Source organism: Jaculus jaculus, chromosome 6 (assembly GCF_020740685.1).
Source record: "Jaculus jaculus isolate mJacJac1 chromosome 6, mJacJac1.mat.Y.cur, whole genome shotgun sequence".
Lineage (NCBI taxonomy): Eukaryota > Metazoa > Chordata > Mammalia > Rodentia > Dipodidae > Jaculus > Jaculus jaculus.
In genome coordinates this window covers 92623746-92651705 of record NC_059107.1, presented here as the reverse complement: position 1 = coordinate 92651705, position 27960 = coordinate 92623746, and the positions used below count along the sequence as shown (strand labels likewise).

General features: G+C 40.9%; 1 protein-coding gene across 4 annotated transcripts in view; it reads left to right on the top strand.

The window, feature by feature from the left end:
- The window catches only part of Racgap1 (Rac GTPase activating protein 1), a 50639-nt gene extending 22679 nt beyond the window's left edge, over positions 1-27960 (top strand). For 2 of the 4 annotated variants that reach the window (XM_045153494.1, XM_004649821.2), the window contains 14 exons: positions 1356-1492; positions 2877-2946; positions 5285-5338; positions 6399-6479; positions 14944-15061; positions 16560-16690; positions 17747-17911; positions 19245-19340; positions 19424-19622; positions 21620-21725; positions 21876-22008; positions 22819-22942; positions 25928-26033; positions 27747-27960. In XM_045153494.1, the coding sequence (XP_045009429.1) occupies positions 1356-1492; positions 2877-2946; positions 5285-5338; positions 6399-6479; positions 14944-15061; positions 16560-16690; positions 17747-17911; positions 19245-19340; positions 19424-19622; positions 21620-21725; positions 21876-22008; positions 22819-22942; positions 25928-26033; positions 27747-27822 (1596 nt within the window). In that variant the 3' untranslated portion in view covers positions 27823-27960. The remainder of the gene's footprint in view (positions 1-1355; positions 1493-2876; positions 2947-5284; positions 5339-6398; positions 6480-14943; positions 15062-16559; positions 16691-17746; positions 17912-19244; positions 19341-19423; positions 19623-21619; positions 21726-21875; positions 22009-22818; positions 22943-25927; positions 26034-27746) is intronic. The other 2 variants (XM_045153493.1, XM_045153492.1) reach the window with 2 other exon arrangements.

Genomic DNA, 27960 nt, shown 5'->3' with positions numbered 1-27960 from the left:
GGTCAATGAGTTGAGAATTGTGACATACATACATCATTTTTTTGGTATGTACTTGTGGGGTGTAGGCTTTTGTGTGTGTGCAGATGAACCTGCCCCATGAGCACTTGTGGGGGCAGAGGAGAAGTTGGGTGTCATCCTTTACCATTTTTCTATCTTATTTCCTTGAGATAGAATCTCTCACTGAACCTGGAACTGCAATTTCTCAGTCTGAGCAGTGGAGCCCAGTGAGCTTATGTGTGTACTCTCCTTCAGCGTTAGGGTTACAGGTGTGCATGGTTACACTTGCTGGGATCCTTGAGTAGAAATTAGTCTAACCTACTGAAACATTTCCCCAGCTCCCATCACAGTTATTTTGATGTACCACCATGGTTCATGGTACAATGGAAAGCTTTACTAAAAGGGACTAATTTATCTTGGTTCAGTGTTAGATGTTTCAATAAGCTCAAATTGTCTGGTTCCAGGATGCTACAGCTTTGTATTTATTTATTTATTTACTTTTAAAATATTTTTATTTATTTATTTGAGAGTGACAGAGAGAGAAAGAGGCAGAGAGAGAGAGAGAGAATGGGCGCGCCAGTGCCTCCAGCCACTGCAAACGAACTCCAGATACTTGCGCCCCCTTGTGCATCTGGCTAACGTGGGTCCTGGGGAATTGAGCCTCGAACCGGGGTCCTTAGGCTTCTCAGGCAAGCACTTAACCGCTAAGCCATCTCTTCAGCCCTGTATTTATTTTAATACATTTTGCTTCACCATTTAGAAAAATCCATCATTGCTTTGATCCTTAAGGAAAGCCAATAGTTGTTCGGATAAAAACAACACTAAGGTATTTTTTCTATCTGAAATCTATTTTGGAACTCTGATTTAAAATTTTTTTTTTTAAATTTATTTGAGAGTGACAGACACAGAAAGACAGATAGAGGGGGAGAGAGAGAATGGGCGCGCCAGGGCTTCCAGCCTCTGCAAACGAACTCCAGACGCGTGCGCCCCCTTGTGCATCTGGCTAACATGGGACCTGGGGAACCAAGCCTCGAACTGGGGTCCTTAGGCTTCACAGGCAAGCGCTTAACCACTAAGCCATCTCTCCAGCCCGAAACTCTGATTTTATATCACTCTCTTTGGGCTAGCAGTGTGAACTCATAGCTGAACCCTACTATTTTATATAAAGTTCATTTGGTCCATCAGAAATCAGAGCTACAATCTGATTTTGATGTGAATTAATATGCTATTGTTGTACTGTCTTCCTGAAGGTCTATTTGCATAACGCTGTACTTTAATGTCTTCTGCCTGTCCCATAAATTTGAGGTGATGTTTTTCCTCTGGCTAGCTATGATATTTTACTCTGCTTTGGTCTGTAGGAACGGCAGATTCAGCTGATTCGGGAGATACTCATGTGTGACACATCTGGCAGCATTCAACTAAGTGAAGAGCAAAAATCAGCTCTTGCTTTTCTCAACCGAGGCCAACCATCCAGTGGCAATACTGGGAACAATAGGTGGGGGAACTGCATCTGTTGTTATCTGGTCACAAGCAATACAACTGTCAGAAGTTCCTGTTATCTGAACTCTTAAATATACTGCTTCTAGAATGCGTGCTGAAGAAAGCAGAAAAAGACTTTGGGGGAGGGTAGTAGGAAATAAATAGAAGCACAGGGTCCTCCCTATTATTTTATTTTATCTCTCCTTAGGATGTTGTTTTCGCTGTGGGTAAAATTTGATGTTGGTGCTAAATTGCACATCAATAACTAATCCTGTGCAGTGCTAAGAAACTGAAAGGTGAAAGTGGCAGTTCAGCAGTACATTCAGTGTTTACTCTCCAGAGAGCTCTTGTAGCTGTTCTGGTGTGCAAAGGCTGCTGTGAGCCAAGACCATGGAATCACTAAAATAGTCTTAGCCATGCTTTGATTCTTAACACCCCTAGTGTAATAAGTAGATAAAGGCCACCATTCTTAGAATGCTTTGTTTTTTGCCTGGCTGTTTTGTGGGGAAATTTTAGAACTGAGGATATATAGATTTAATTTCTTTCTTTTTTCTTTTTTGTTTCAAGGTAGAGTTTCACTCGGCTCAGGCTGACCTGGAATTCACTCTGTATTCTCAGGGTTGCTTTGAACTCAAGGTGATCCTCCTACCTCGGCCTCTTTAGTGCTGGGAATAAAGGCTTGTGTCACCATGCCTGGCTTTTTTTTTTTTTTTAATGTTTGTTTGTTTTTTCTGAGGTAGATAGAGTCTTACTCTAGTCCAGACTGACCTGGAATTCACTATGTAGACTCAGGGTAGCCTCGAACTCATAGTGATCCTCCTACCTTTGCCTCCAGAGTGCTGGGATTAAAGGTGTCCACCACCATGCCTGGCTTTTTTTTTTTTTTTTTTTTTGAGATAAGTCTCTCATTTGGCCCAGACTGGCCTTGAACTCTTGATTCTCTTACCTACCTCACCTCCCAAGTGCTGGGATTACAGGCATGTGTCATTATGTCTAATTTAGGCTTAATTTCATGAAATGTTAATGTTGGCTTATACTTTCTCTTAGGAAGCAGACAAAATTGGAAGCTTGTTGATCATAAAAATTATGAATTTTTAGTAGCTGTAAAAATTAGAACAAATTCAGCAGAAATAGCACTCATATCCCTGGCCATAATGTTTACTTGTTGTAAAACCTTTGCTAAAAAAAAAGCCACTATTACGTTGCTCTTACAGCATGCATACACTTCCCATGAAACCTGTGAAAAACATCTCAACACAGCTAGAGTTTCAGCTTGTGGTGGTCTCTGTAGAAAAGCTCGTGCTATGAATTTGCTCATGTTTGTTACCTGATCGATGAGCCTTTTCTGACTTTTATATTCCATAGTCTTCTGTGTTAACCCTATTGTTTTGTTTATCTAGACTGTCAACCATTGATGAATCTGGTTCCATTTTATCAGATATCAGCTTTGACAAGACTGATGAATCACTGGTAATAAACATTTGATCTCTAAGAATTATCTGTGTTTTCTCACCCTGCTCCCACCAGAGCTTCTCTTCTCTTCTCTAGCTACCCTTTTTGACTGTTTTATTAGTTATGTTATAGATTCTCAGCTAGCAATTTAAAATACAAATCCACACAAACTATAAGAGAACAACTTATATATTGATTTAGTTTCGGGAAATAAGAATGTAGAATTCAGAATTTGGCTGAGCTGTATGTACTAATTGGACTGTACCCTTACTTATTAAAGCCCCAGCTAGTAATAAAAATTAGCAAGATTGTATCCAGGCAAGGTTTATTTGCTGTCCTTAGGGTAAGTAGACTTGTGCTTTATTTCCAAATTAGTCTGATTCATAAGGATAGCTTTGCTGTACTTCACAATTAGAAGGAAACCAAGGTCCTGGGATGGAGCCACAAGAATGTGAGCAAATTTCCGAGCAGCATAATTCTCTGTTAACAGTGATCAGCATATCTAAACTCTTTGATACCTTGCTTGTGTGAGACAGCAACTTTCTCTTACCTCATGTTAGTTTTCCTTAATTAAAGGTCATCTCCTGATATTTGGGATTTTGATATTGAAGAGATTGATATTTCATTGACTATGTGTGTGTCATTTCTGTTGCAGACTGAAACGTAACAAAACAATAAATCAGAGAAAGTTATTGGTATTTTTTTTTTTTATATAACAAGCCAGTGGTTTTCAATATAACAAGCCAAGTAACAAGTACATGTTACATGCCTAGGAGCTTCCTGTATTTAACTAGGGAAAAAAGTGTCCAGCTGGGTGTGGTATAGTTCATGCCTTTAATCCTAGCACTTGGGAGGCAGAGGTAGGAGGATTGCCATGAGTTCAAGACACTCTGGGAATCATAGTGAATTCCAGGTCAGTCTGAACTAAAGTGAAACCTTTCTACCTCAAAAAAGGCAAAAAAACAAAAACAAAAAATTCTATTTTAAGGTTATTATTTAGCAGCACCCTTTCAAAATAATACATATATTATTATTGTTATCATTATTATGCCCACATACATATATAACAAGAACTTATATGAGGTGATTTTTAAAAAATTTATTTATTTCAGACAGGCCTTCAGCCATTGTAAATGAACTCCAAATGGATATGCCACCTTGTGCATCTGGCTTATGTGGGTCCTGGGGAATCGAACCTGGGTCCTTTGGCTTGACAGGCAATGCCTTAACCACTAAACCATCTCTAGCCCTATGAGGTGATTTTTGAAGAATACCAATACTTTGATATATTTTTGTAAGTGAAGCTGAAGAGATCAGTAGCAAAATTACTTGACCACCGGGCTGGAGGGATTTCTTAGCAGTTAAGGCATTTGCTTGCAAAGCCAAAGGACCCAGGTTCCATTCCTCAGGACCCTAGTGCCAGATGCACTAGGGGGGGTGCATGCTTCTGGAGTTCATTTGCAGTGGCTGGAGGCCCTGGTGTGCCCATTCTCTCTCTCTTCCTCTTTCTCTGTCAAATAAATAAATAAATTAAATAAATAATTTTTAAAAATTACTTGACCGTGAATTGAAGATATTAAATTCATTTAGGTGAGGGAGAAGGAGAAATAATGGGTATGCCAGGGCCTCCAGCTGCTGCAAATGAACTCCAGACGCATGTGTCACTTTGTCTGTCTGTCTTATTTGGGTCCTGGGGAATTGAACCGGAGTCCTTTGCCTTGCAGGCAAACGCCCCAACCGCTAAGCCATCTCTCCAGCCCATGTGTAACTGTTTCTAGGTACTATGTTTTCAAGGATAATCAAGAGAAAGAAAATCACTAAAATGAATGCAAGTGATCACAATAAGTGAATTGAAACTAGACCATAGTAAAGCACATCATTCTTCAGTGGTGAACCTCTTTGTAAGACAAGGAAGAGGGATAATTGGGAGACAAAACTTAAAGCCTTAGTTTTTTATTGTACACAATATCTGATTAGACAATAGCAGTCCCTAAGTGCAAGAATCATGTCTAACATAATCAGTATAGCATTTTCCATACTGTAAGTTCTAAAACTAATTATAGAAGCAATCGGAAGTAAAGGATCAGGTACCTGAAATAATCATGACAGAAGTTGATTCTTTAACCTTTTCTTGTCTCTGTGGTATTGATTCCTGATTCTGTTATAATAGCTTCAATTTTTGAAAGAAAGTCCATTAACTTACTGTAGCTGTATAGCTACAACCCCAAAGACCTTAATTCTGTCCTCAATTTGTAACTCAGGTAGTCTCACTAAAGTTTGCTGTAAATTTATTTGCACAGGATTTATGGGTGTCCTAACCAAAGAAAGAAATTAATATGCTATTAATTGTCAACAGGACTGGGATTCCTCTTTGGTCAAGAATTTCAAAATGAAGAAGAGAGAAAAGAGGGTATGTATAGTTTGTCTTGTCCCCAAACCCCTTAGTGTGGGCTTTAACCCATGGCCTCCTGCACACTAGGCAAGCACTCTACCACTGAGCTACAGCACCATACCTTTTATTTATTTATTTTTAATTTTTTAAATTTTGAGATGGTCTCACTAAGTTGCCCTGGCTATCTTTAACTTACTGTAGACCAAGCAGGTCTTGAACTTGTGATCCTTTTGCCTTGACCTTCTAAGTAGCTAGTATTATAGGCCTGGATCTTTCATCCCCCCCCCCTTATTTTTTTAATAAAATGGAACGAGGTTTTTTTGCCTGGTATAATGTGACATATCTATGATCTTAGAAATTATTAGGTTGAAGCAGGAAGATTGTGAATTTGAGGTCAGCTTGGGCTGCATAGCAAGTTCAAAGTCAGCCTGAGCTACGTAATCAGACCATACTATTTCAGAAAATCAAAACAAACAAAACCCCAGTAACAGTCATTTTCTTAGGAATTTTGTCCATGATACTACATTTCTGACATTTGTTCTAGTCATTGTTAAATATAATACATATGAATTTATGCTTTAGGGATAGTCCCCGTGGTAGTGACTCAAAACAGGATTATGTTATATTTCACTGGTCTGGGCTACATCTTCATTCTTACAGTAGAAAAAGATATACTTAGGTTTGTTTTGAGTTGTCACATGAATTTTTATGGATCACCATTGTGCTCTAATATAAGCTTCCAATGAAGTGCATGTATAATGGGATATGGAGATCTGCATGGACTTGTTTAGGCTATTTGATGTGTTTCCAAAGACCTCATGTTCTTACATTAGGATTACAGTCTACTTTTTCTGATGCTGTCATCTAAATTTCTCTAAAGCTTGTTCCTTTTTTTCTATAGTACTAAGGACATTTTTGTGTTTATACAAGTTAACTTTTCATGGGCAGTAAGGAGTGCATTGTTTCTTATTAAAGTCCTGGTTCTTAGGACTTGCATCCAGTTTTTTGATGGAATTATTCTGTTTTCTGTGCTTCACATACTTGGCACTAATGTTTTTGGTCTTTTTCTTCTCTCTAGCACTCCAGCAGCCGACAGTTTGCTGATGGCCCCCCTGGCCCTGTAAAGAAAACCCGTTCCATTGGCTCTACAGCAGACCAAGTAAGAAGAGTCAGGGCAAGAGAACTGGGTTTTTGAGCACACCAGAGATTAGTGGATCTGAGCAGCAAAATGATTTAATCAATATTACAATGTTATTTAGAGAGAAGTTTTTTTTTTTTAATTTTTTTTGTTCATTTTTTAAAAAAATTTATTTGAGTATGACACACAGAGAGAGAGAGAGAGAGAGAGAGGGAGGGAGAGAATGGGCGCGCCAGGGCTTCCAGCAACTGCTAACGAACTTCAGACGTGTGCGTCCCCTTGTGCATCTGGCTAACGTGGGTCCTGGGGAATCAAGCCTCGAACCGGGGTCCTTAGGCTTCACAGGCAAGCACTTAACCGCTAAGCCATCTCTCCAGCCCATAGAGAGAAGTTTTAAAGTTTTTATTTTATTTTTTAAATTTTTATTAACATTTTTCATGATTATAAAATATATCTCATGGTAATTCCCTCCCTCCCCACCCCCACACTTTCCTGTTTGAAATTCCATTCTCCATCATATTACCTCCCCATTACAATCATTGTAATTACATATATACAATATCAACCTATTAAGTATCCTTCTCCCTTTCTTTCTCCACCCTTTATGTCTCCTTTTCAACTTACTGGCCTCTGCTACTAAGTATTTTCATTCTCACACAGAAGCCCAGTCATCTGTAGCTAGGATCCCCATATGAGGGAGAACATGTGGCACTTGGCTTTCTGGGCCTGGGTTACCTGACTTAGTATAATACTTTCCAGGTCCATCCATTTTTCTGCAAATTTCATAACTTCATTTTTCTTTACCGCTGAGTAGAACTCCATTGTATAAATGTACCACATCTTCATTATCCACTCATCTGTTGAGGGACATCTAGGCTGGTTCCATTTCCTAGCTATTATAAATTGAGCAGCAATAAACATGGTTGAGCATGTACTTCTAAGGAAATGAGATGAGTCCTTTGGATATATGCCTAGGAGCGCTATAGCTGGGTCATATGGTAAATCAATCTCTAGCTGTTTTAGGAACCTCCACACTGTTTTCCACAATGGCTGGACCAGATTGCATTCCACCAGCAGTGAAGAAGGGTTCCTTTTTTTCCACATCCCCACCAACATTTATGATCATTTGTTTTCATGATAGTGGCCAATCTGACAGGAGTGAGATGGAATCTCAATGTAGTTTTAATCTGCATTTCCCTGATGACTAGTGACGTAGAACATTTTTTTAGATGCTTATATGCCATTCGTATTTCTTCCTTTGAGAACTCTCTATTTAGCTCCATAGCCCATTTTTTGATTGGCTTGTTTGATTCCTTATTATTTAACTTTTTGAGTTCTTTGTATATCCTAGATATTAATCCTCTATCAGATATATAGCTGGCGAAGATTTTTTCCCATTCTGTAGGTTGCCTCTTTGCTTTTTTCACTGTGTCCTTTGCGGTGCAAAATCTTTGTAATTTCATTAGGTCCCAGTGGTTAATCTGTGGTTTTATTGCCTGAGCAATTGGGGTTGTATTCAGAAAGTCTTTGCCAAGACCAATATGTTGAAGGGTTTCCCCTACTTTTTCTTCTAGCAGTTTCAAAGTTTCCGGTCTGATGTTAAGGTCTTTAATCCATTTGGACTTAATTCTTGTGCATGGCGAGAGAGAAGAATCTATTTTCATCCTTCTGCAGATATTTATCCAGTTTTCAAAACACCATTTGCTGAAGAGGCTGTCTCTTCTCCAATGAGTATTTTTGGCATTTTTATCGAATATCAGGTGGCTATAGCTACTTGGGCTTACATCTGGGTCCTCTGTTCTGTTCCACTGATCTACATGTCTGTTTTTGTGCCAGTACCATGCTGTTTTTGTTACTATGGCTCTGTAGTGTAGGTTAAAATCAGGTATGGTGATACCACCAGCCTCTTTTTTGTTGCTCAGTATTATTTTAGATATTCGAGGTTTTTTGTGATTCCAAATGAATTTTTGGATTGTTTTTTCTATTTCCATGAAGAAAGCCTTTGGAATTTTGATAGGGATTGCATTAAATGTGTAGATTGCTTTAGGTAAGATTGCCATTTTCACGATATTGATTCTTCCAATCCAGGAACAAGGGATGTTTCTCCACTTTCTAGTGTCTTCTGCAATTTCTCGCTTGAGTGTTTTAAAGTTCTCATTGTATAGATTCTTTACTTCCTTGGTTAGGTTTATTCCAAGGTATTTTATTTTTTTTGATGCAATTGTGAATGGGAGTGATTCTCTGATTTCATCCTCTGTGTGTTTGTTGTTAGCATATATGAAGGCTACTGATTTCTGTGTATTTATTTTGTATCCTGCTACATTGCTGTAGGTTTTGATCAGCTCTAACAGCTTGATAGTAGAGTCTCTAGGGTCCTTTATGTATAGAATCATGTCATCTGCAAATAATGATAACTTGATTTCTTCCTTTCCAATTTGTATCCCTTTTATGTGTGTCTCTTGCCTTATTGCTATGGCTAAGACTTCCAAAACTATATTAAATAAAAGTGGGGACAGTGGACACCCTTGTCTTGTTCCTGATTTTAGTGGAAAAGCTTCCAGTTTTTCCCCATTTAGTAATATGTTGGCTGTAGGCTTGTCATAAATAGCCTTTATTATATTGAGATATATTCCTTCTATTCCCAGTCTCTGTAGGACTTTTATCATGAAGGGATGTTGGATTTTGTCAAATGCTTTCTCTGCATCTAATGAGATGATCATGTGATTTTTGTCCTTCAATCCGTTTATGTAATGTATTACATTTATAGATTTGCGTATGTTGAACCATCCCTGCATCTCTGGGATAAAGCCTACTTGGTCAGAGTGAATGATCTTTTTGATATACTCTTGTATTCTGTTTGCCAATATTTTGTTGAGAATTTTTGCATCTATGTTCATGAGGGAGATTGGTCTGTAATTTTCTTTTTTTGTTCTATCTTTGCCTGGTTTTGGTATCAGGGTGATGCTGGCCTCATAGAAGGAGTTTGGTAGAATTCCTTCTTTTTCTATTTCCTGGAAAAGCTTAAGAAGCAATGGTGTTAGCTCTTCCTTAAAAGTCTGGTAAAATTCAGCAGTGAATCCATCCGGGCCTGGGCTTTTTTTAGTTGGGAGATTATTGATAACTGTTCGGATCTCCATGTTTGTTATAGGTCTATTTAAGTGATTAATCTCATTTTGATTTAATTTAGGTAGGTCATATAGATCAAGGAAATCATCCATTTCTTTCAGATTTTCATACTTTGTGGAGTATATGCTTTTGTAGTATGTCCCTATGATTTTTTGAATTTCTCTGGAATCTGTTGTGATGTTGCCTTGTTCATCTCTGATTTTATTAATTTGTGTCTCTTCTCTCTTTCTTTTGGTCAGATTTGCTAAGGGTTTATCAATCTTGTTTATCCTTTCAAAGAACCAACTCTTTGTTTCATTAATTCTTTGGATTGTTCTTTTTGTTTCTATTTCATTAATTTCTGCCCTAATCTTTATTATTTCTTCCCGTCTACTAATTTTTGGTTTGCCTTGTTCTTCTTTTTCCAAGGCTTTAAGGCGAAGCATTAGGTCGTTTACTTGCGACCTTTCTAATTTCTTAATATAGGCACTTAAGGCTATAAATTTACCTCTTAGAACTGCCTTCATTGTGTCCCAGAGATTTTGGTATGTTGTGTTCTCATTATCATTTGACTCTATAGATTTTTTGATTTCCTTTTTGATTTCTTCATTGACCCATTCATCATTTAGTAGTGTATTGTTTAGTTTCCATGATTTTGTGTATGCTCTATAGCCTTTCTTGCTACTGATTTGTAGTTTAATTCCATTGTGGTCAGATAGAATGCAAGGAATTATTTCAATTTTCCTGAATTTGTTAAGATTTGCTTTATGTCCTAATATATGGTCTATTTTAGAGAATGTTCCATGTGCTGCTGAAAAGAATGTATATTCTGCAGCCTTTGGATGAAATGTCCTGTATATATCTGTTAGGTCCATTCCTTCTATGACCTCATTTAGTCCAGATGCCTCTCTGTTTATTCTTTCCCTGGATGACCTGTCAATTGATGAGAGTGGGGTGTTAAAGTCACCCACCACCACTGTGTTTGGTGTTATCTGTGACCTTAGTTCTAATAGTGTTTGTTTGACGAATTTGGGAGCCCCCATGTTAGGTGCATATATGTTTAGGATTGTAATGTCCTCCTGTTGGAGTGTGCCCTTAATCAATATAAAGTGACCTTCCTTATCTTTCTTGACTAACGTCGGACTAAAGTCTACCCTGTCTGATATTAGGATAGCAACCCCTGCTTGTTTTCTAGGCCCATTTGCTTGAAACACCGTCTTCCAACCTTTCACCCTAAGATAATGTCTATCCTTTGTAGAAAGGTGAGTTTCTTGGAGACAACAAATTGTAGGATCCTGCTTTTTAACCCAGTCTGCAAATCTATGTCTTTTCGTTGGGGCATTGAGACCGTTGATACTAAGAGATATTATTGAAAGGTGTGTATTTATGTTTGCCATTTTTGTGTGTGTGTGTGTGTGTGTTACTGGTTCTATCTGTGCTCTCTTCTGTTAACTGGTATTTGAGTATAGCTTGTTTTTTCTAGGTTCCTTATATGTGTGCTTTTCCTTTTGTTCAGCATGGAGGATTCTATCAAGTATTTTCTGTAGAGCTGGTTTTGTCTTCAAATACTCCTTTAACCTGCTTTTGTCATGGAATGTCTTTATTTCTCCATCTATTTGGATGGATAACTTTGCAGGATAACGTAACCTTGGTTGACAGTTGTTATCTTTCAGAACTTGGAATATATCACTCCAAGCCCTTCTGGCTTTAAAAGTTTGTGTTGAATAATCTGCTGTAATCCTGATGGGCTTGCTTTTGTAGGTAACTTGATTTTTCTCTCTAACTGCTTTCAATATTTTTTCTTTGGTTTGTGTGTTTGGAAGTTTGATTATAATATGGCGAGGGAGGTTCTTTCTGGGTTTTGTCTGGCTGGGGTTCTAAAGGCTTCCTGTATCTGTATTGGCACCTCTTTCCCAGTTTGGGGGAAATTTTCCTCTATGATTTTGTTGAAGATGCCTACTATGCCTCTGGAGTGGAGTTCTTCTCCTTCTACTATGCCCTGAATTCTTATATTGGATCTTTTCATAGTGTCCCGAATATCTTGAAATTCCCACTCATACTTTTCTATAAGTTTGTCTTTCTCTTTGTTGGACTGCATTAGGTCTGCCACCTGGTCTTCTAGCTTAGATATTCTGTCCTCTCCCTCATCCATCCTACTGGTGAGATTTTCTACAGAGTTTTTTATTTCATTAACTGTGTTCTTCATTGCTAGTAATTCTAACTGGTTTTTCTTTATTATTTCTATTTCCCTATTTATGTCTTGTATTGCCTTCTTTATTTCATTAAATTGGTGTCCTGCCTCTTCTTTGATTCCTTTGATTTCCTCTTTGATTTCCTCTTTGATTTCCTCTTTGATTTCTTCCTTGATTGTTTTCATGTGTTCTTTGACCTCTTTGAACATATTTATAATTATTCTTTTGAACTCTTTCTCAGGCATTTCCTCTAACTCTTTCTCTCTGGAGGACATTTCTGATGCATTAATACTTTTAGGTGGATTTATATCATCTTGCTTTTTAGTGTTTCTTGTGTTATAATGTATATATTTTTGCATCTTGGATTAAGTTAATGCTTGGATTTTCTAGCTAGCTGTGTATTCTTAGCTGTATCAATTGATTTGATGTAATATATTTTCAGGGTAGGACCTTAAGGTATTAGGTGTGACTCTTAAGACTCTCAGAGTATCTACAAAGATGTTCTTAGGGGTTGAGATTCCCTGCTATAGGAGTAGTCAAGTAGGCTGAGTGGAATAAAATACAGGTAGATTCTAAAATTTAACCAAACACTGTACACATTCAATCAAAAACAGCCCCGAGTATGTATGCAAGAGTAGTTATTATAATGACCAGATCTTCTATCAACAAAGAGGTTTAGATTTCTGGTCTGTTGAGGGATCCAAGTCAGCTTGTGACCAAGTGAGACCCTTCCCTGGTGCAATCCCAGTTACCTTGGGTGATTTTGGTCTCAGTCAAGTTGCTGCCTGGGTCGTCGGGCTGCTGTTCTGATTTCTGGAGCTGGGCACTTGCTTTTCCTACGGGGCAAACCGAGCCGCTGCTGCTGCCTCTGCTGCTCCCATAGCTGCCACCACCGGAGCCACCACCGCTGCTGAAGCTGCCGCCCGTGACCACCACCGCTGCTCCCCCCGAAGCCGCTGCTGCGGGATCTGCCGCCGCTGCCGCTCCTGGGTCCGCTGCTGCTGGCGCCGCTGGTACCGGTGCTGGAGCCGCTGAAGTTGCTGCCGAACTCTGCTCCTGCTTGGGTCCCGCTGTCAGCCCAAGTTGGCGTGGCCGGGTCCTGGGCCGCTGCTGTGTTCGCTGGAGCTGGGCTCAGGCGGTTGGGGTGGGGAGGGAGCCGCGGCTGCTCTGGTTGTATCGCTGCTCCACGTGTTCTTCTACCTCGCGGTCTGCTCCTCCCTCCGTTGCTCGCTGCCGCTCTCCCCTCACGTTTCCCGAGTTGCGGAGAGCGCGGTGTGAGGGGAAAATCCCGCACCTGGCTTGTCCTGCGGCTCGAGCTGGTCTGGCGGTTTTCTGCTGCGCTGGGGCTGTGGTGTTTGGCCGAGCCATCCCGGAGCCGCTGGAGCCGTTTTTCCCGCCTGTGCGGGCTCTGGCTGCTCTATAACTCTTCTACTTCTCCGCTGCCGCCTCAATTTCCTATACACCTCACTTTTTAGTAAAAGCGTGTATTTTGCTGAGTTTTTTTGGTCTTTTTCCCCCCTAGGCTGCTTTGGCGTGGTACCTACGCCGCCATCTTAACCGGAAGTCTAAAGTTTTTATTTTTTTATTGACAAATTGCATTAGAGAGAAGTTTTTTAAAATATCTATTTGATAGGGGGTTAGGGGAAAGTGTGTCAGGGCCTCCTGCTACTTCAGACAAACTCCACTTGTGCCACTTTGTACATTTGCCTTTATGCGGGTACTAATAATCATACTGAGACCATCAGGCTTTGCAAGAAGGCGCAAACATGGAGCCATCTCTCCACCCTGTAGAGAGAAGTTTAAAGAGATTCTTTTTTCTTTTTTCATTTTTCTTTTATAAATGTATGTGCAGATGTACACATGCCCTGTGCATGGGTGTGCAAGGGCCAGAGGAGAATGTTGGCTGTCCACCTCTATCAGTCATCTGCTTGTTTCCTTTGATGGAGTCTCTTAAAAACAATTTTACTTATTTATTTGAGAGAGGGATGGGCAAGTATGGACACGCCAGGGCAACCTACCACAGCAAACAAATTCCAGACACATGTGCCATTTTCCATGTGTCACTTAATATAAGTACTGGGAAGTCTAACCTAGGCTATGCTGTCATGCCTTACAAGTGTCTTTAACTGATGAACCATCTCCCCAACCCAAAGGTCTATGTCTATTTTTTAAAAATATTTTTTATTTTATTTATTTGCAAGCAGCGAGAGACAGGGTCTGAGGGGTAGACAATGGGCATGCCAGGCCCTCTAGCCACTGCACATGAACTCCAGATGCATGTGTTACTTACTTTGTGCATCTAGCTTTATGTTGGTACTGGGGCATTGAACCCAGATCCTTAGGCTTTGCAGGCAGGTTCCTTAACTGCTGAGCCATCTTTCTAGCCCCAAGAGTGCATGTGTTGATCAAGAGTTTTTACAGGATAGGGGAAAGGAGACAAAGAAGAGTAATGGGAGGAGATTATGACCAGGGTACCTTGTGTATATGTATGGAACTTGTCATTAAAATATTTAAAATTGGGCTGGAGAGATGGCTTAGTGTTTAAGGCATTTGTCTGAGATGCCTAAGGACCTAGGTTCGATTCCCCAGGACCCATGTTAGCCAGATGCACAAGGGGGCGCACACGTCTATAGAGTTTGTCCTGACGTGCCCTTTCTCTCTCTCTCTCTCTCTGCTTCTTTCTCTCTTAAATAAAATACTAAAATATTTTAAATTGGTGCTGGAAACCTGGCTTAGCAATTAAGTCACTTGTCTACAGAGTCTAAGAACCCAGGTTTGATTCTCTAGCATGTAAGGCAGATGCACATGGGGGTACATGCATCTGGAGCTTGTTTGCAGTAGCTAGAGTCCCTGGCACACCCATTCTCTCTCTCGTGCTCTCTCATAAATAGATAAAATTATTTTAAATTGTCATCCTTAAAAATACAATAATTAAGCTGGGTGTGGAAGCACATGCCTTTAATCCCAGCACTCCACTCCGGAGGCAGAGGTCGGAGGACTGCTGTGAGTTGGAGGCCAGTCTGGAACTACAGAGTGAGTTTCAGGTTAGCCTGGCCTAGAGTGAGACCCCACCTGGGAAAAATAAAATAAAATAAAACAGATAATAAACTTTAACCTACTTCATAATACCTTGTAGTAAAGAGAAAGTTAAACTTTTAATCCTTCTCTCATTACTATTTTTGCTTCAGGGGAATGAATCCATAGTTGCGAAAACTACAGTGACTGTTCCCAATGATGGTGGGCCCATTGAAGCTGTGTCCACTATTGAGACACTGCCGTCGTGGACCAGGAGCCGAAGGAAATCAGGTCTGTTCAGTTTGTGACTAAATTGCCTCTGTAGGGCTGGTGTGGTGACACACCTGTAACACCAGCTCTTGGATGTTGAAAGGTAGATAATGAGTTGGAGGCCAGCCTGGGTCCCTTAGGTACATAGACCCTATCTTGGGGGAAAAAAAGTTGTTTTTTTTTTTTTTTACAGGATGTGGGGCTTAAATTTCTACAACCTGTACACAATTTTTACTTATTTTATTTGCAAGCAGAGAGAGAGTGTGTGTGCCAGGGTCTCTAGCCTCTGCAAACAAATGCCACATGCTTGTACCACTTTGTGCATCTGGCTTTATGTGTATTCTAGGGGTTCAAACCTGGCTCATTAGTCTTGGCAGGCAAGCATTTTAACTGCTGAGTCATCTCTCCAGTCTCCCAAAACTTAAAAAAAAAAAAAATAGCCAGGCATGCTGACCTGTAATTGGAAGACTTGGGAGGCAGAAGAGTCAATCATTATTTTGAGGCAAACTTGTGCTACCTGTAGTGAAACACTTGTCTTACAAGGCATGGTGGTACATACCTTTAATCCCAGCACTCAGGAGGATCGACTTAAGTTCAAGGCCACCCTGTGACTACATAGTGAATTCCAGATCAGCCTGGGCTAGAGTGAGACCCTACCTTAAAACAACAACAACAACAACAACAAAAAACCTTGGTGCTAGAGAAATGGCTCAGTGGTTAAGGTGCTTCCCAAGCCACGTATATAAGTCATACCCAAAAATAAGTGTCTGGTGTCCATTTGTAGTTACAGAAATCCCTGGTGCTCCCATACGTACATATGCACATGCAAATAAATTTAGAAAACAATTGGCTGGGTATGGTGGTGCATGCCTTTAACTCCAGCACTCTGGAGGCAGGGGTAGGAGTATCACCTTGAGTTCGAGGCCACCCTGAGACTACACAGAGGTCAGCCTGGGCTAGATCAAGACCCTGCCCCCCCCAAAAAACAACAAAAAATAAATGACTGCTTTTCAGTATTTAATATTGGTTATGGTTACCCATTATTTCTGAACTTCCAGTTATATATTTTTTTTAAAAATGGAGGGTTGAAGAGACGGCTTAATGGTTAAGGCATTTGCCTGCCACGCCTAAGGACCCAGGTTCGATTGCCCGAGACCCACATAAGCCAGATACACAAGGTGGTGTATGGGTCTGGAGTTCATTTGCACTGGCTGGAGACCATGGCACACCCATTCTCTCCGTCTCTCCCCGCCCCCTGTCGGTCTCCAATAAATAAATAAAAAATGGAGCCAGGCATGGTGGTTCATGCCTTTTATCCCAGCACTCAGAAAGCAGGGATAGGAGGATCTCTTGTGAGTTTGAGGCCAGCCTGGGACTGCATACAGAGTCAGTTGCAGGTCTCCTTAAGCTAGAGTGAAACTCTACCTTGAAGAAATCCACAACAACAGCATTTACACAAAATGGAACTTAAATTCAGGTTTAAGAAAGTTCTTAAAATTTAAATTTGGTTATTTTCGAGGTCCTTTACAACCTGTGAACAGTGAGTCCACTCTGAATAGCAGACCCCAGGAGCCAAGAACTGAAACAGACAATTCAGGCACACCACAGAATAATGGAGGGATGCGCCTGCATGACTTTGTCTCTAAGACAGTAAGTTTGTGATAGTGCCATTTCCTTTCACATGCTTTTTTGGGGGGAGGGGTTCTTATATTATAGTCCAGTCCAACTTGTAATCCTCCTGCTTGAGCCTCCCAAGTGCTGAGATTACAGACCCTGGTGTGCCCATTTTTCCCCTCCCTCCTTCTCTCTCTCTCTCCTTCCCTCCCTCTCTCTCTCAAATAAGTAAATAAAAATATTAGGGGGCTGGATAGATGGCTTAGTGGTTATAGCACTTACCTGTGAAGCCTGAAGCCAAAGGACCCAGGTTCAATTCCCCAGTACCCACGCAAGCCAGATGAACAAGGTGGCACATGCTTCTGGAGTTTATTTGCAGTGGTTGGAGGCCCTGGTGCATGCTTCCTTATTCTGTCTGTCTGTCTCCTCTCTCTCTCTCTCTCTCTCTCTCTCTCTCTCTCTCTCTCTCTCTCTCTCTCTGCTGGCAAATAAATAAAAGATTTTTAAAATCTTAAAAATATATATATGTTTATTTATTTTCTTGGAGAGAGAGAGAATGAATGAATGAGAATGGTTGTGCTAGGCCCTCTAGCCGCTGGATACAATCTCCAGGCTCACATGCCACTTTGTGCAACTGGCTTTACATGGGTACTGGGGAATCAAACTTGGGTCATTAGTCTTTGTAGTCAAGCACCTTAACCGCTAAGCCATTTCTCCAGCCCAACATTCCTATTCTTAAAATGAAGAAAAGAAAACCCTGTTGTATAGAATTTCTGTGTGAATTTTATTAAAATGTATATAGAGGGCTTAGCAAATTACTGAGTACCTACATTGTGTCTAATTCATGCTGGTTGATGATGGTAACTGTAATTTATACCACTGTGTTCCTTCTGTCCTGTTTTGTTTTGTTTTGTTTTGTTTTGTTTTGTTTTGTTTTGTTTTGTTTTGTTTTGTTTTGTTTTGTTTTGAGGTAGGGTCTCACTCTAGCCCAGGCTGACCTGGAATACGATCCTCTTACCTCTGCCTCCTGGGTGCTGGGATTAAAGGAGTACACCACCATGCCCGGCTCCTTCTGTCCTGTTTTATCCTCAGGTTATTAAACCAGAATCCTGTGTTCCATGTGGAAAGCGGATAAAATTTGGAAAGCTGTCTCTTAAGTGTCGAGATTGTCGTTTGGTCTCTCATCAAGAATGTCGAGACCGATGTCCTCTTCCCTGCATTCCTACACTGATAGGAACACCTGTTAAGATTGGACAGGTATATACTGATGGGAGCCATCATAGTGTGGCTGCTTTAAGAGTCTTTTGAAGGCATATTGTTAGTTTCTGTTCTAAAATGAATGGTGCCAGGTAACATTTCCCTCCATGAAGTATGAATAAAAATGTTAAAATGTTGACCAACAGCAAAATCTTGATGACTTTCCCAATTTAATCCTTTTGTTTGTTTGTTTTTTGAGCTAGGGTCTTACTCTAGCCCAGGCTGACCTGGAACTCAACTGTAGCCCATGCTGGCCTCAAATTCACAGCAATTCTCCTATCTCAGCCTCCCAAGTGCTGGGATTAAAGGTGTGGGCCACTACACCTAGCCATTTAATCTTTCTATCTAAAACTTCTTCCTCTCTTTACCCCTTTTTTTAAAAAAAAAATTATTTATTGGCAAATAGAAAGAATGGGCGGGCCAGGGCCTCTTGCCACTGCAAACTCCAGATGTCTGCACCATTTTGTGCATCTATCTGGCTGGCTTTACATGAATACTGGGAAATTGTATTTGGGCCACCAGGCTTTGCACTTTAACCCCTGAACAATCTCCCCAGTCCTTTGTAATCTCTGTATTGCTTACTTTCTGCTGCCCTTGGGTAGAAGGGAAGGCAGTCATAGTGGTCTTTTAAAAAAAAAATTTTTAATTTTTATTTAATTATTCAAGAGAAAAAGGGAGGGTGAAAAATAGAGGGAGAGAATGGGCGCATCAGGGCATCCAGCCACTGCAAATGAACTCCAGGTTCATGTGCCGCTTTGTGTATCTGGTTTATATGGGTCCTGGGGAATTAAACCTGGGTCCGTTGGCTTTGCAGACAAGCACCTTGATAGCTAAGCCATTCCTCCAGCCAGCTGGTGGTCTTATTATTTTGGATTTTTTTTTGGGGGGGGTTGCCTTTTCAGGGTAGGGTTTCACTCTAGCCCAGGCTGACCTGGAATTCACTGTGTAGTCTCAGGCTGGCTTCGAGTTCACAGTAATCCTCCTACCTCTGCCTCCCGAGTTTTGGGATTAAAGGCATGTGCCACCACTATGATATATATCTAATTATGAGTCCTAGTGTGTAACTAGAAAACATAATCAGCCCTCCCCCCTTTTGTTTGAGTCAGGATATCACTCTATCTAGCCCAGGCTGGCCTCAAGCTCACGTGATCTTCCTACCTCAGCCTTCCAAGTGCTGGGATTAAAGGCTTGCACTGCCATACCTGGCTTCTGTTTTAATGTGTGCTTTGAGACTATGATTTACGTTGACATATTATCCTAGGCTGAGTATTAGTCTAGGATATGAGTGTTCACATGTGGTATAGATAATAATTTAAAGGGTTTTTTCCCTCAGGGAATGTTGGCCGATTTTGTTTCTCAGACTTCCCCAATGATACCTGCCATTGTTGTCCACTGTGTTAATGAGATTGAGCAGAGAGGCCTGACTGAGGTAAGAATCAACCTTAGGACAGGATGAATTTGTTATTTGTCTTAATAATTTGGAGTGCTTAACAAGTATCATCTCAATAATAGGCAGGCTTGTATAGGATCTCAGGCTGTGACCGGACAGTAAAAGAGCTGAAAGAGAAATTTTTCAGAGTCAAAACTGTACCCCTCCTCAGCAAAGTGGATGATATCCATGCCATCTGTAGCCTCCTGAAAGACTTCCTTCGAAATCTCAAAGAACCACTTCTTACCTTTAGGCTAAGCAAAGCCTTCATGGAAGCAGCAGGTAAGCACAGATCTTAATATTTGAGTGTGATTTCTACTAGGCCTAGAGGTTTTTCATCACTTTTTCTGTTTTAGCCCTTCCTAAGTACAGTGCCTGAATTTTAGTAGTTGCCCCCATAGTTTGGTGAATGTATAACTCTGTGCCTGTCTCCATGTCTGTCTGTTAAACTGTACAGGGTATTAATTAGGGTTTTCTTGTTCTTGCTCTTTGTTCTCATCAAGTTCTAGGTTGCCTTAAAAAAAAAAAAAGATATATTTTACGTATTTATTTGAGAAAGAGAGAAAGAGGCAGATAAGAGAATGGGCACACTAGGGCCTCTAGCCAATGCAAACGAACTCCAGACGCATGTGTTTGTTTTATATGGGTACTGAGGATTTAAACCCAGGTCCTTTGGCTTTTCTGGCAGGTGCCTTAACTGCTAAGCCATTCTCCAGCTCCTAGGTTGTCCTTTTGACATTAGAACCATTGTTGGTTCCTTTCTCTTTCACCTCAAATCTTATCAGCAGCCTTATAAAACATATCTTAAATTTGATATTTAGTAAGAGTGTTAGTATTCCCACTGTATTGGTATTTAATGAGTGGAATATGGTAAGTGCTTGCTAACAGATTGTCCTATTTTTGCCTGTGCCTTCTACTGTATACTCTTCATCTAGGAGTTGGAATGGGCCCTTTTACTTTTAGGTGAAGTGTATCCTTTCTATCCTCTTTTAGTTTTGTTTATTTTTATTTGAGAGTGACAGAGAGAGAAAGAAAGAGGCAGAGAGAGAGAGAATGGGTACACCAGGACCTCCAGTCACTGCAAATGAACTCCAGATGCATGCACCACCTAGTGCATCTAGTTTTTGTGGGCCCTGGGGAATCAAGCCTCAAACCAGGGTCCTTAGGCTTCACAGGCAAGTGCTTAACCACTAAGCCATTTCTCCAGTCCCCCTACTACTTTTTTTTTTTTTTTTTTTTTGACTTTTCAAGGTAGGGTCTCCCTCTGGCTCAGGCTGACCTGGAATTCACTATGTAGTCTCAGGGTGGCCTCGAACTCTTGGTGATCCTCCTACCTCTGCCTCCCGAGTGCTGGGATTAAAGGCGTGTACCACCACATCCGGCCCCTCTATCACTTTTAGAATGAACTCCATAGTCTTTAACATGGCTCAAAAGACCCTGCGTGACTCGATTCTTGTTTAGATCTCCAATACCATTTGAACCTTTCCCTTTTCATCTTCTTCTTCAGTTACCCTGGTGTCCTTTTTTTTTTTTTTTCCCCTTCGTTTTTCAAGGTAGTGTCTTATTCTAGCCCAGGCTGACCTGGAATTCAGTATGTAGTCTCTGGCTGGCCTCAAACTCACAGTGATACTCCTACCTTAGTCTCCCAATGCTAATATTAAATGTGTTGTGCCACCATGCCTGGTCTAGTCTTAGTTTTCTCAGAACGCAAATTTACTTCTCACCTCAAGCTTTTCATGTTGTCTCAGCCTTAACTGTTTGCCCTGTAGGTATCTTTATAGTTTGTTCCTTCATTTCTTTCAAGTTTCTCTTCAGAAGCATATTTTACTCTCATTAACACCTTTCATACAATGGGTATGGTGGCATACACCCATAATCCCAGCAGTTGAGCAGTAAAGTCAGTAAAGTTCATTGTTAGCTTCTACTATATAGCTTTATTCTCAGCACCTAAAATAGTACCTGGCACATAGTAGGTCCTTAAATATGTCTTAGGAGTGAGTCCATGCTTCATGATTGTTACAATGTTGTGTGTTTTCCTAGCACGTGAAGCCAGCTGCTTTTCCTAAGTGCAAGGGTGATTTTCAAAAAGTTCTGGCTTCTTATATTGAGCTGCTGGCCAGTATCCTGCTTGTTAATGAAACTAGAGTCTGATGTAGTCATGAACCTAATCAGAAGTTTCAGCAGCTTACTGTATAGATGAGACTTTGTGGTCGATAACTTGGAAGCCCGCTGTCAAGGGAAAGAAGTCTAGCCTCTTTGTGCTTTCTTTTCATTTATAGAGATAACAGATGAAGACAACAGTATAGCTGCCATGTACCAGGCTGTTGGTGAACTGCCCCAGGCCAATAGAGACACATTAGCCTTTCTCATGATTCACTTGCAGAGGTGAGTACAGCAAACTTGTTCTGGGAGTTAGGGAATTTTCCAAGGAGAAGATAAAGTATGAGAAACAAATTGTTTTCTTCTTGAATTTATATTTTGGTCTTTGTTTAAGTGGAGGAATGAATTTTCTAAATTAATACTCTTTTTGCTTAGAGTGGCACAGAGCCCAAACACAAAAATGGATGTTGCCAATCTAGCCAAAATCTTTGGCCCTACAATAGTTGCCCATGCTGTTCCCAATCCAGACCCGGTAACAATGTTCCAGGACATCAAGCGTCAACTCAAGGTAGGCTTGTTATGTGTTTATGTGTTTGTATATGTACATATATTTTTATACACATCAGCATGTTTAAAAAATATGAGCTTGAAGCTGAGCATTGTGGCACATGCCTGTCTGTAATCCCAGCACTCAGAGGCTGAGGTAGGAAGATTGCTGTCAGTTAAAGGCCAAGGCCTCCCTGAGACTACTTAGTGAATTCTAGGTCAGCCTGGGCTAGCGTGAAACACCCCCCCTCAAAAAAAAACCTAAAAAACTTTTAAAAAAATGAGCTTGAGCCAGGTGTTCGGAGGATACCTGAATCACACAGAGGTAGGAGGATTGCTGTGAGTTTTGAGACCAGCCTGAGACTACATAGTGAATTCCAGGTCAGCCTAGGCTAGAGCAAGACCTTACCTCAAAAAGAAAAGGAAAATATGAGCTTATATTTGACAGAATGAGAAGTAAGCCCTATGCACCAGGTATGGTGATAGTAAATTGTTATCCCAGCATCTTGGTAGCAGAGCCAGAAGAATCACCTCATGTTCCAGGCTAGCCTGAACTACAGAGCTACATTCTTTCTCTAAAGAGAGAGGTCAGGCATGATGGCTTATGCCTTTAATCCCAGCACTTAGGAGGCACTGGTAGAACTATTGCCATGAGTTCAAGGCCAACCTGAGACTACAGAGTGAATTCCAGGTCCGCCTGGACTATTTCAAGACCCTACCTTGAAAAACCAAAAATAAGTAAATAAAAAATAAATATATAGAGAGTATAAGAAAAGTAAGCCAAGTAAACTCTGAGCTTTGGAAACTTGTGAACCTATTTGTTGCCTTTTAGGTGGTGGAGCGCCTGCTTTCACTGCCTTTGGAATACTGGAATCAGTTCATGATGGTGGAACAGGAGAACATTGACTCCCAGCATGGTCTTGAAAACTCGACACCACGGACACCAGATGTTAAAGGTTAGCCTTAAGCTGTGCTTCTTTAGGAATTTGCCTCTGTTGAGTTTGGGTTCTGTGCCTCTTTCCTTGTGTTTGCTATACATGTTTGAAATTCATAGTCTTTTTTTTCTTTAATATTTTTATTTACTTATTTGGCAGAGGGAAAGAGAGAGAATGAGAATGGGCACACCAGGGCCTCCAACTGCTGTAAACGAACTCCAGATACATATGCCACCTTGTGCATCTGGTTTACATGGGTCCTGGGGAATTGAACCAGGGTCCTTTGGCTTTGCAGGCAAGTGCCTTAACCACTAAGCCATTTCCCCAGCCCTGAATTTCATAATCTTTAATAAATAAATTTACTTGGCTGGGCATGTTAATGTGCCCTCTTAGCACTTAGGACCTGGAGGCAGGAAGATAAAGAGTTCACATTCAACCAGGTGTGGCAGTGCATGCTTTTAATCCCAGCATCTGGAAGGCAAAGGTAGGAGAGTCGCTATGAGTTTGAGGCAAGCCTGGGAATACCGAGTGCATGCCAGGTCATCCTGGGCTAGAGTGAGACTCTACCTCAAAAACAAACAAACAAACAGATAAAAGTTCAAGTTCAGGGCTGGGGATATGGCTCAGTAGGGAAGAGCACTTGCTACTCAGAGCCTGAGACCACTCACAATTCCCTAGGACCCACATAAAAAGCTGGGTGTGGTCATACATGCCTGGAATCCCAGTCTTGTGGGTGTAGAGGCTAGAGGATCCTAGGGCTTGCTAACTGAAAACTATATAAACTTTGGGGTGAGGAAGAGAGACTGTTTCAAGGATGAGTGACAGAAGAGGGCACCTGACATTCTCCTGTGGACTCCATGTATCTGCATACATGTGCATATGCCACATACTGTATACACCTACACCTACCAAAAAAGAGTTGAAGGTCATCCTTGGCTATATAGCAAGTTAGAGATCATTCTGGGCTACATGAGACCCTATCTCACCCTCCTCTTTGCACTAAAAAAAAGTACTAAATTCATCTTAACAATTCTAACATTAAGGGAAATTTTGTGTGCTATTCTAACTAATATTTTTCACTTTCTCTTGCATTCTTTTCTTATGGATATATATTTCATATTGATAGAATAGTTCACATACAGTTTATTCTTATTTTGCTTGATATATTGTGATAGGGGTTTTTTTTGTTTGTTTCTATATGATTTATTATTTCTCATTTTTGTTTTTGTTTTTGTTTTAGTTTTTTTGATGTAGGGTCTTACTGTAGCCCAGATTGACCTGGAACTCACTCTGTAGTCCCAAACTGGCCACTCTGCCCCCAGAGTGTTGGATTAAGGGCATGTGCCACTACACCCTAACTTATTATTTCTTTTGTTGTAAATGATTGGCTAAAATGTTCTTAGGTATTGACATTATTTTTCAGTTTTTTCCTAGCCCAGGCTGACCTGGAATTCACTATGAAGTCTCAGGGTGGCCTCGAACTCATGGTGATCCTCCTACCTCTGCCTCCCAAGTGCTGGGACTAAAGGCGTGCGCCACCTTGCTCAGCTGTTTTTCAACACTTTATAGTTACAAATAATTCTGTAGCTAACCTTGTATGACTATATCCTAATTATAGATTCCATAATTTTTATGTTTCTTGCTGTATTTTATTGGCTTGATTTAAAAATATATTTATTTATTTATTTATTTAAGACAGGGAGAGAGAAAGAAGCAGATAGAAAGAGAATGGTGCCCGGTGTGGTGGCTCACGACTTTAATCCCAGCTTCCGGGAGGCAGAGATAGGAGGATCACCATGAGTTTGAGGCCAGCCTGAGACTCCATAATGAATTCCAGGTCAGCCTGAGCTAGAGTGAAACCCTACCTCAAAACCCCGCCCCCCCAAAAAAAAAAAAATTAAAGAGAATGGGTGTGCCAGGTCCTCCAGCCACTGCAGACAAATTCCAGATGCATGTACCACCTTATGCATCTGGCTTATGTGGGCCCAGGGGATTTAAACTGGGGTCCTATGGCTTTTCAGGCAAGTGCCTTAATCTCTATAGCTTGATTTCTTTTAAGTTATTTGCAGGCACAGAGAGACAGACAGGCAGACATAGACAGAATGGGCATACCAGGAACTCCAGCTGCTGCAAATTAACTTCACATGCATGTACCACCTTGTATATCCAACTTTACATGGGCACTTTGGAATTGAACCTGGGTTGTTAGCCTCTGAAGGCTGGTGCCTTAACTGCTAAACCTTCTGATTTATTTGAAAGAAAGAAGAAGAAGAGAGAGAGAGAATGTGTACACCAGGGCCTCCAGCCACTGCAAACAAACTCCAGATGCATGTGCCACTGTGTGCATTTGGCTAACGTGGGTCCTGGGATATCGAGCCTGGGTCCTTTAGCTTTGCAGGCAAATGCCTTAACCATTAAGCCATTCCTCCAGCCCTGGTTTTTTAAAAAATATTTTATTATTATCTATTTATTTGAAAGAGAAAGAGGCAGATATAGAGAATAGGCATGCCAGTACCTCTAGCCACTGGCAAAAGCCACTGCAAAAAAGTTCAGATGCATGCACCACCTTGTGCATCTGGCTTATGTGGGTACTGGGGAATTTTTTAAATAAGGTTTTTGACAGTTTATGTTGCCACCAAAGCTTTGAATGGATAGGGTGGTTTTATTCCAACCTTACTGTGGTGTGGCAAGTTCCTTTTTACTGAAGCATATTGTCCAGTATATATAAAAATCAGATGTTTAGATGTTAGATGTGTATTAAGTATTGAAGTTTAAAATGGTCTAAATCAGGAAGTAAATGTCGGCTATTCATTGAGTGGTTTCCTGCATAGTTCAAAAGATACACCATGTATAACAAAATGACAGAAATGACCTGTGAGACTTTGCTAAGTGTCTAACCTTAGTTCCTAAGTGCTTCAGAAAGGTAGCTTAAAACTGGACATCTTCAAAGGTACTAACTTTTTATTTCCACCCTCTTTTAAAAATATGTCTGAATTATGTTTGAAGTGAGCTTACTGGGGCCCGTGACCACTCCTGAATTTCAGCTTGTCAAGACTCCTTTATCAAGCTCCCTGTCACAGAGATTCTCCTCCCTCTCAAAGAATACTCCCAGGTATGCAGATTGGCCTTTTAAGAAAAGTAGTTTAAAATTAACTATAATTATTGTTTGGTGGTGGTTTTTGTAGGGAAGGAAGGTGGTAGCAGAAGGCTCTGGTGTTTCTCTTCTCCCTTCCTCCCTCTCTCTGCTTACAAGTGAAAAATAAATAAAAACTGCCCCCTCCCTATTTTTTTTTTTTTTTTAAATTTTTTCAAGGTAGGGTCTTGCTATAGCCCAGGCTGACCTGGAATTCGCTATGTAGTCTCAGGGTGGCCTTGAACTCATGGCGATCCTCCTACCTCTGCCTCCTGAGTGCTGGGATTAAAGGCATGCACCACTGTGCCTGGCTCTTTTTTAGTTTTTTAATGTACTTTTTTTTTATTTATTTAAGAAAGAAAAAGTTGTAGAGAGAGGGAATGTGCATGCCAGGGCCTCCAGCTACTGCAAATGAACTCCAGATATGTGTACCCCCTTGTGTATCTGGTTTACATGGGTTCTGGGGGATTGCAACCAGGTCCTTTGGCTTTGCAGGCAAATGCCTTAAGTCCTAAGCCATCTTCTCCAGCCCCCTCCTTTTTTAATTTTTTTATTTTTGGTTTTTCAAGGTAGGGTTTCACTCTAGCCCAGGCTAACCTGGAATTCACCATGTAATCTCAGAGTGGCCTTGAACTCACAGCGAACCACCTACCTCTGCCAACTGAGTGCTGGGATTAAAGGCATGTGCCACCACACCCGGCTCCCCTTTTTTATTTTCAAGGAGAGAGAGAATTGGTGTGCCAAGGCTTCCAGCCACTGTAATCGAACTCCAGACCCATGTGTCACCTTGTTCATATGTCACCTTGTGCTTCTGGCTTATGTGGGATCTGGGGCGTTGAACATGGGTCCTTATGTTTTGCAGACAAGTGCCTTAACTGATAAACTATCTCTCTAGCCCTAGTTTTTGCATATATGTGTGGTGTGCATGCATGTTTATGTTGATGTATATATGTATAGCTGTGGATGTGTGTGCATGCCTGTGAAGGCCAGAGATTAATATTGAATATCTTCTCAATTGCTCTCCACCTCATTTGTTTGAGGCAGAGTCTCACAGAATCCGGCACTCTCCTGTTTGGCTAAGTAGCTAGCCAGCAAGTCCCAGGGATCCTTCTCTGTCCACCTCCCCGTTGCTAGGATTATAGGCATGTACCACCACACTCAGGTTTTGCCTAGGTGCTGGGATCCTTGCATAGCAAGCACTTTACTCACGGAGCCATCTCCCCAGCCCCAGGGTCCCCCTTTTTTGTTGTGTTTTTCAAGGTAGGGTCTTGCTGTAGCCCATACTGACCTGGAATTCACTCTGTAGTCTCAGTGGCCTCAAGCTACCTCTTAGGTGATATCCTACCTCTGCTTCCTGAGTGCTGGGATTAAAGGCATCGCCACTATGCCTGCCTGATCATCAGACCTTTCTTAAGAAGGGGTCCTGGAGCTGGGCATGGACAGAGATAGGAAGTTCACCATGAGTTCGAGACTACCCTGAGACTACATAGTGAATTACAGGTCAGCCTGAGCTAGAGTGAGACCCTACCTGAAAAACAAAAAAAGAAGAATCTAATCTTTACTACTCTTCTCTTTCATTTTCGGGTTTCCTATTTCCTATTGCCAACTTAGTTGATTATAATAAGTAACATTATAGTTGTTTTAACTTTTTTTATGTAATACTTTTCTGTTTTGTTCTCTCTATTTTTATAGATTTGGGAGCAAAAGCAAGTCTGCCACCAACTTGGGTCAACAAGGCAAATTTTTTGCTACTCCGTATCTCAAGTAAAATCATGTTCGCCTCTTACTTCCTACCATTTACTGACTACAAGAAAGGGCACATCTGCTTTTTCTGCTCTGTAGCTTCCTGTGTACATTAATACTTTTAGCATTTCCCAGGTATTAAATAAAGTTTAATTGTGCTGAG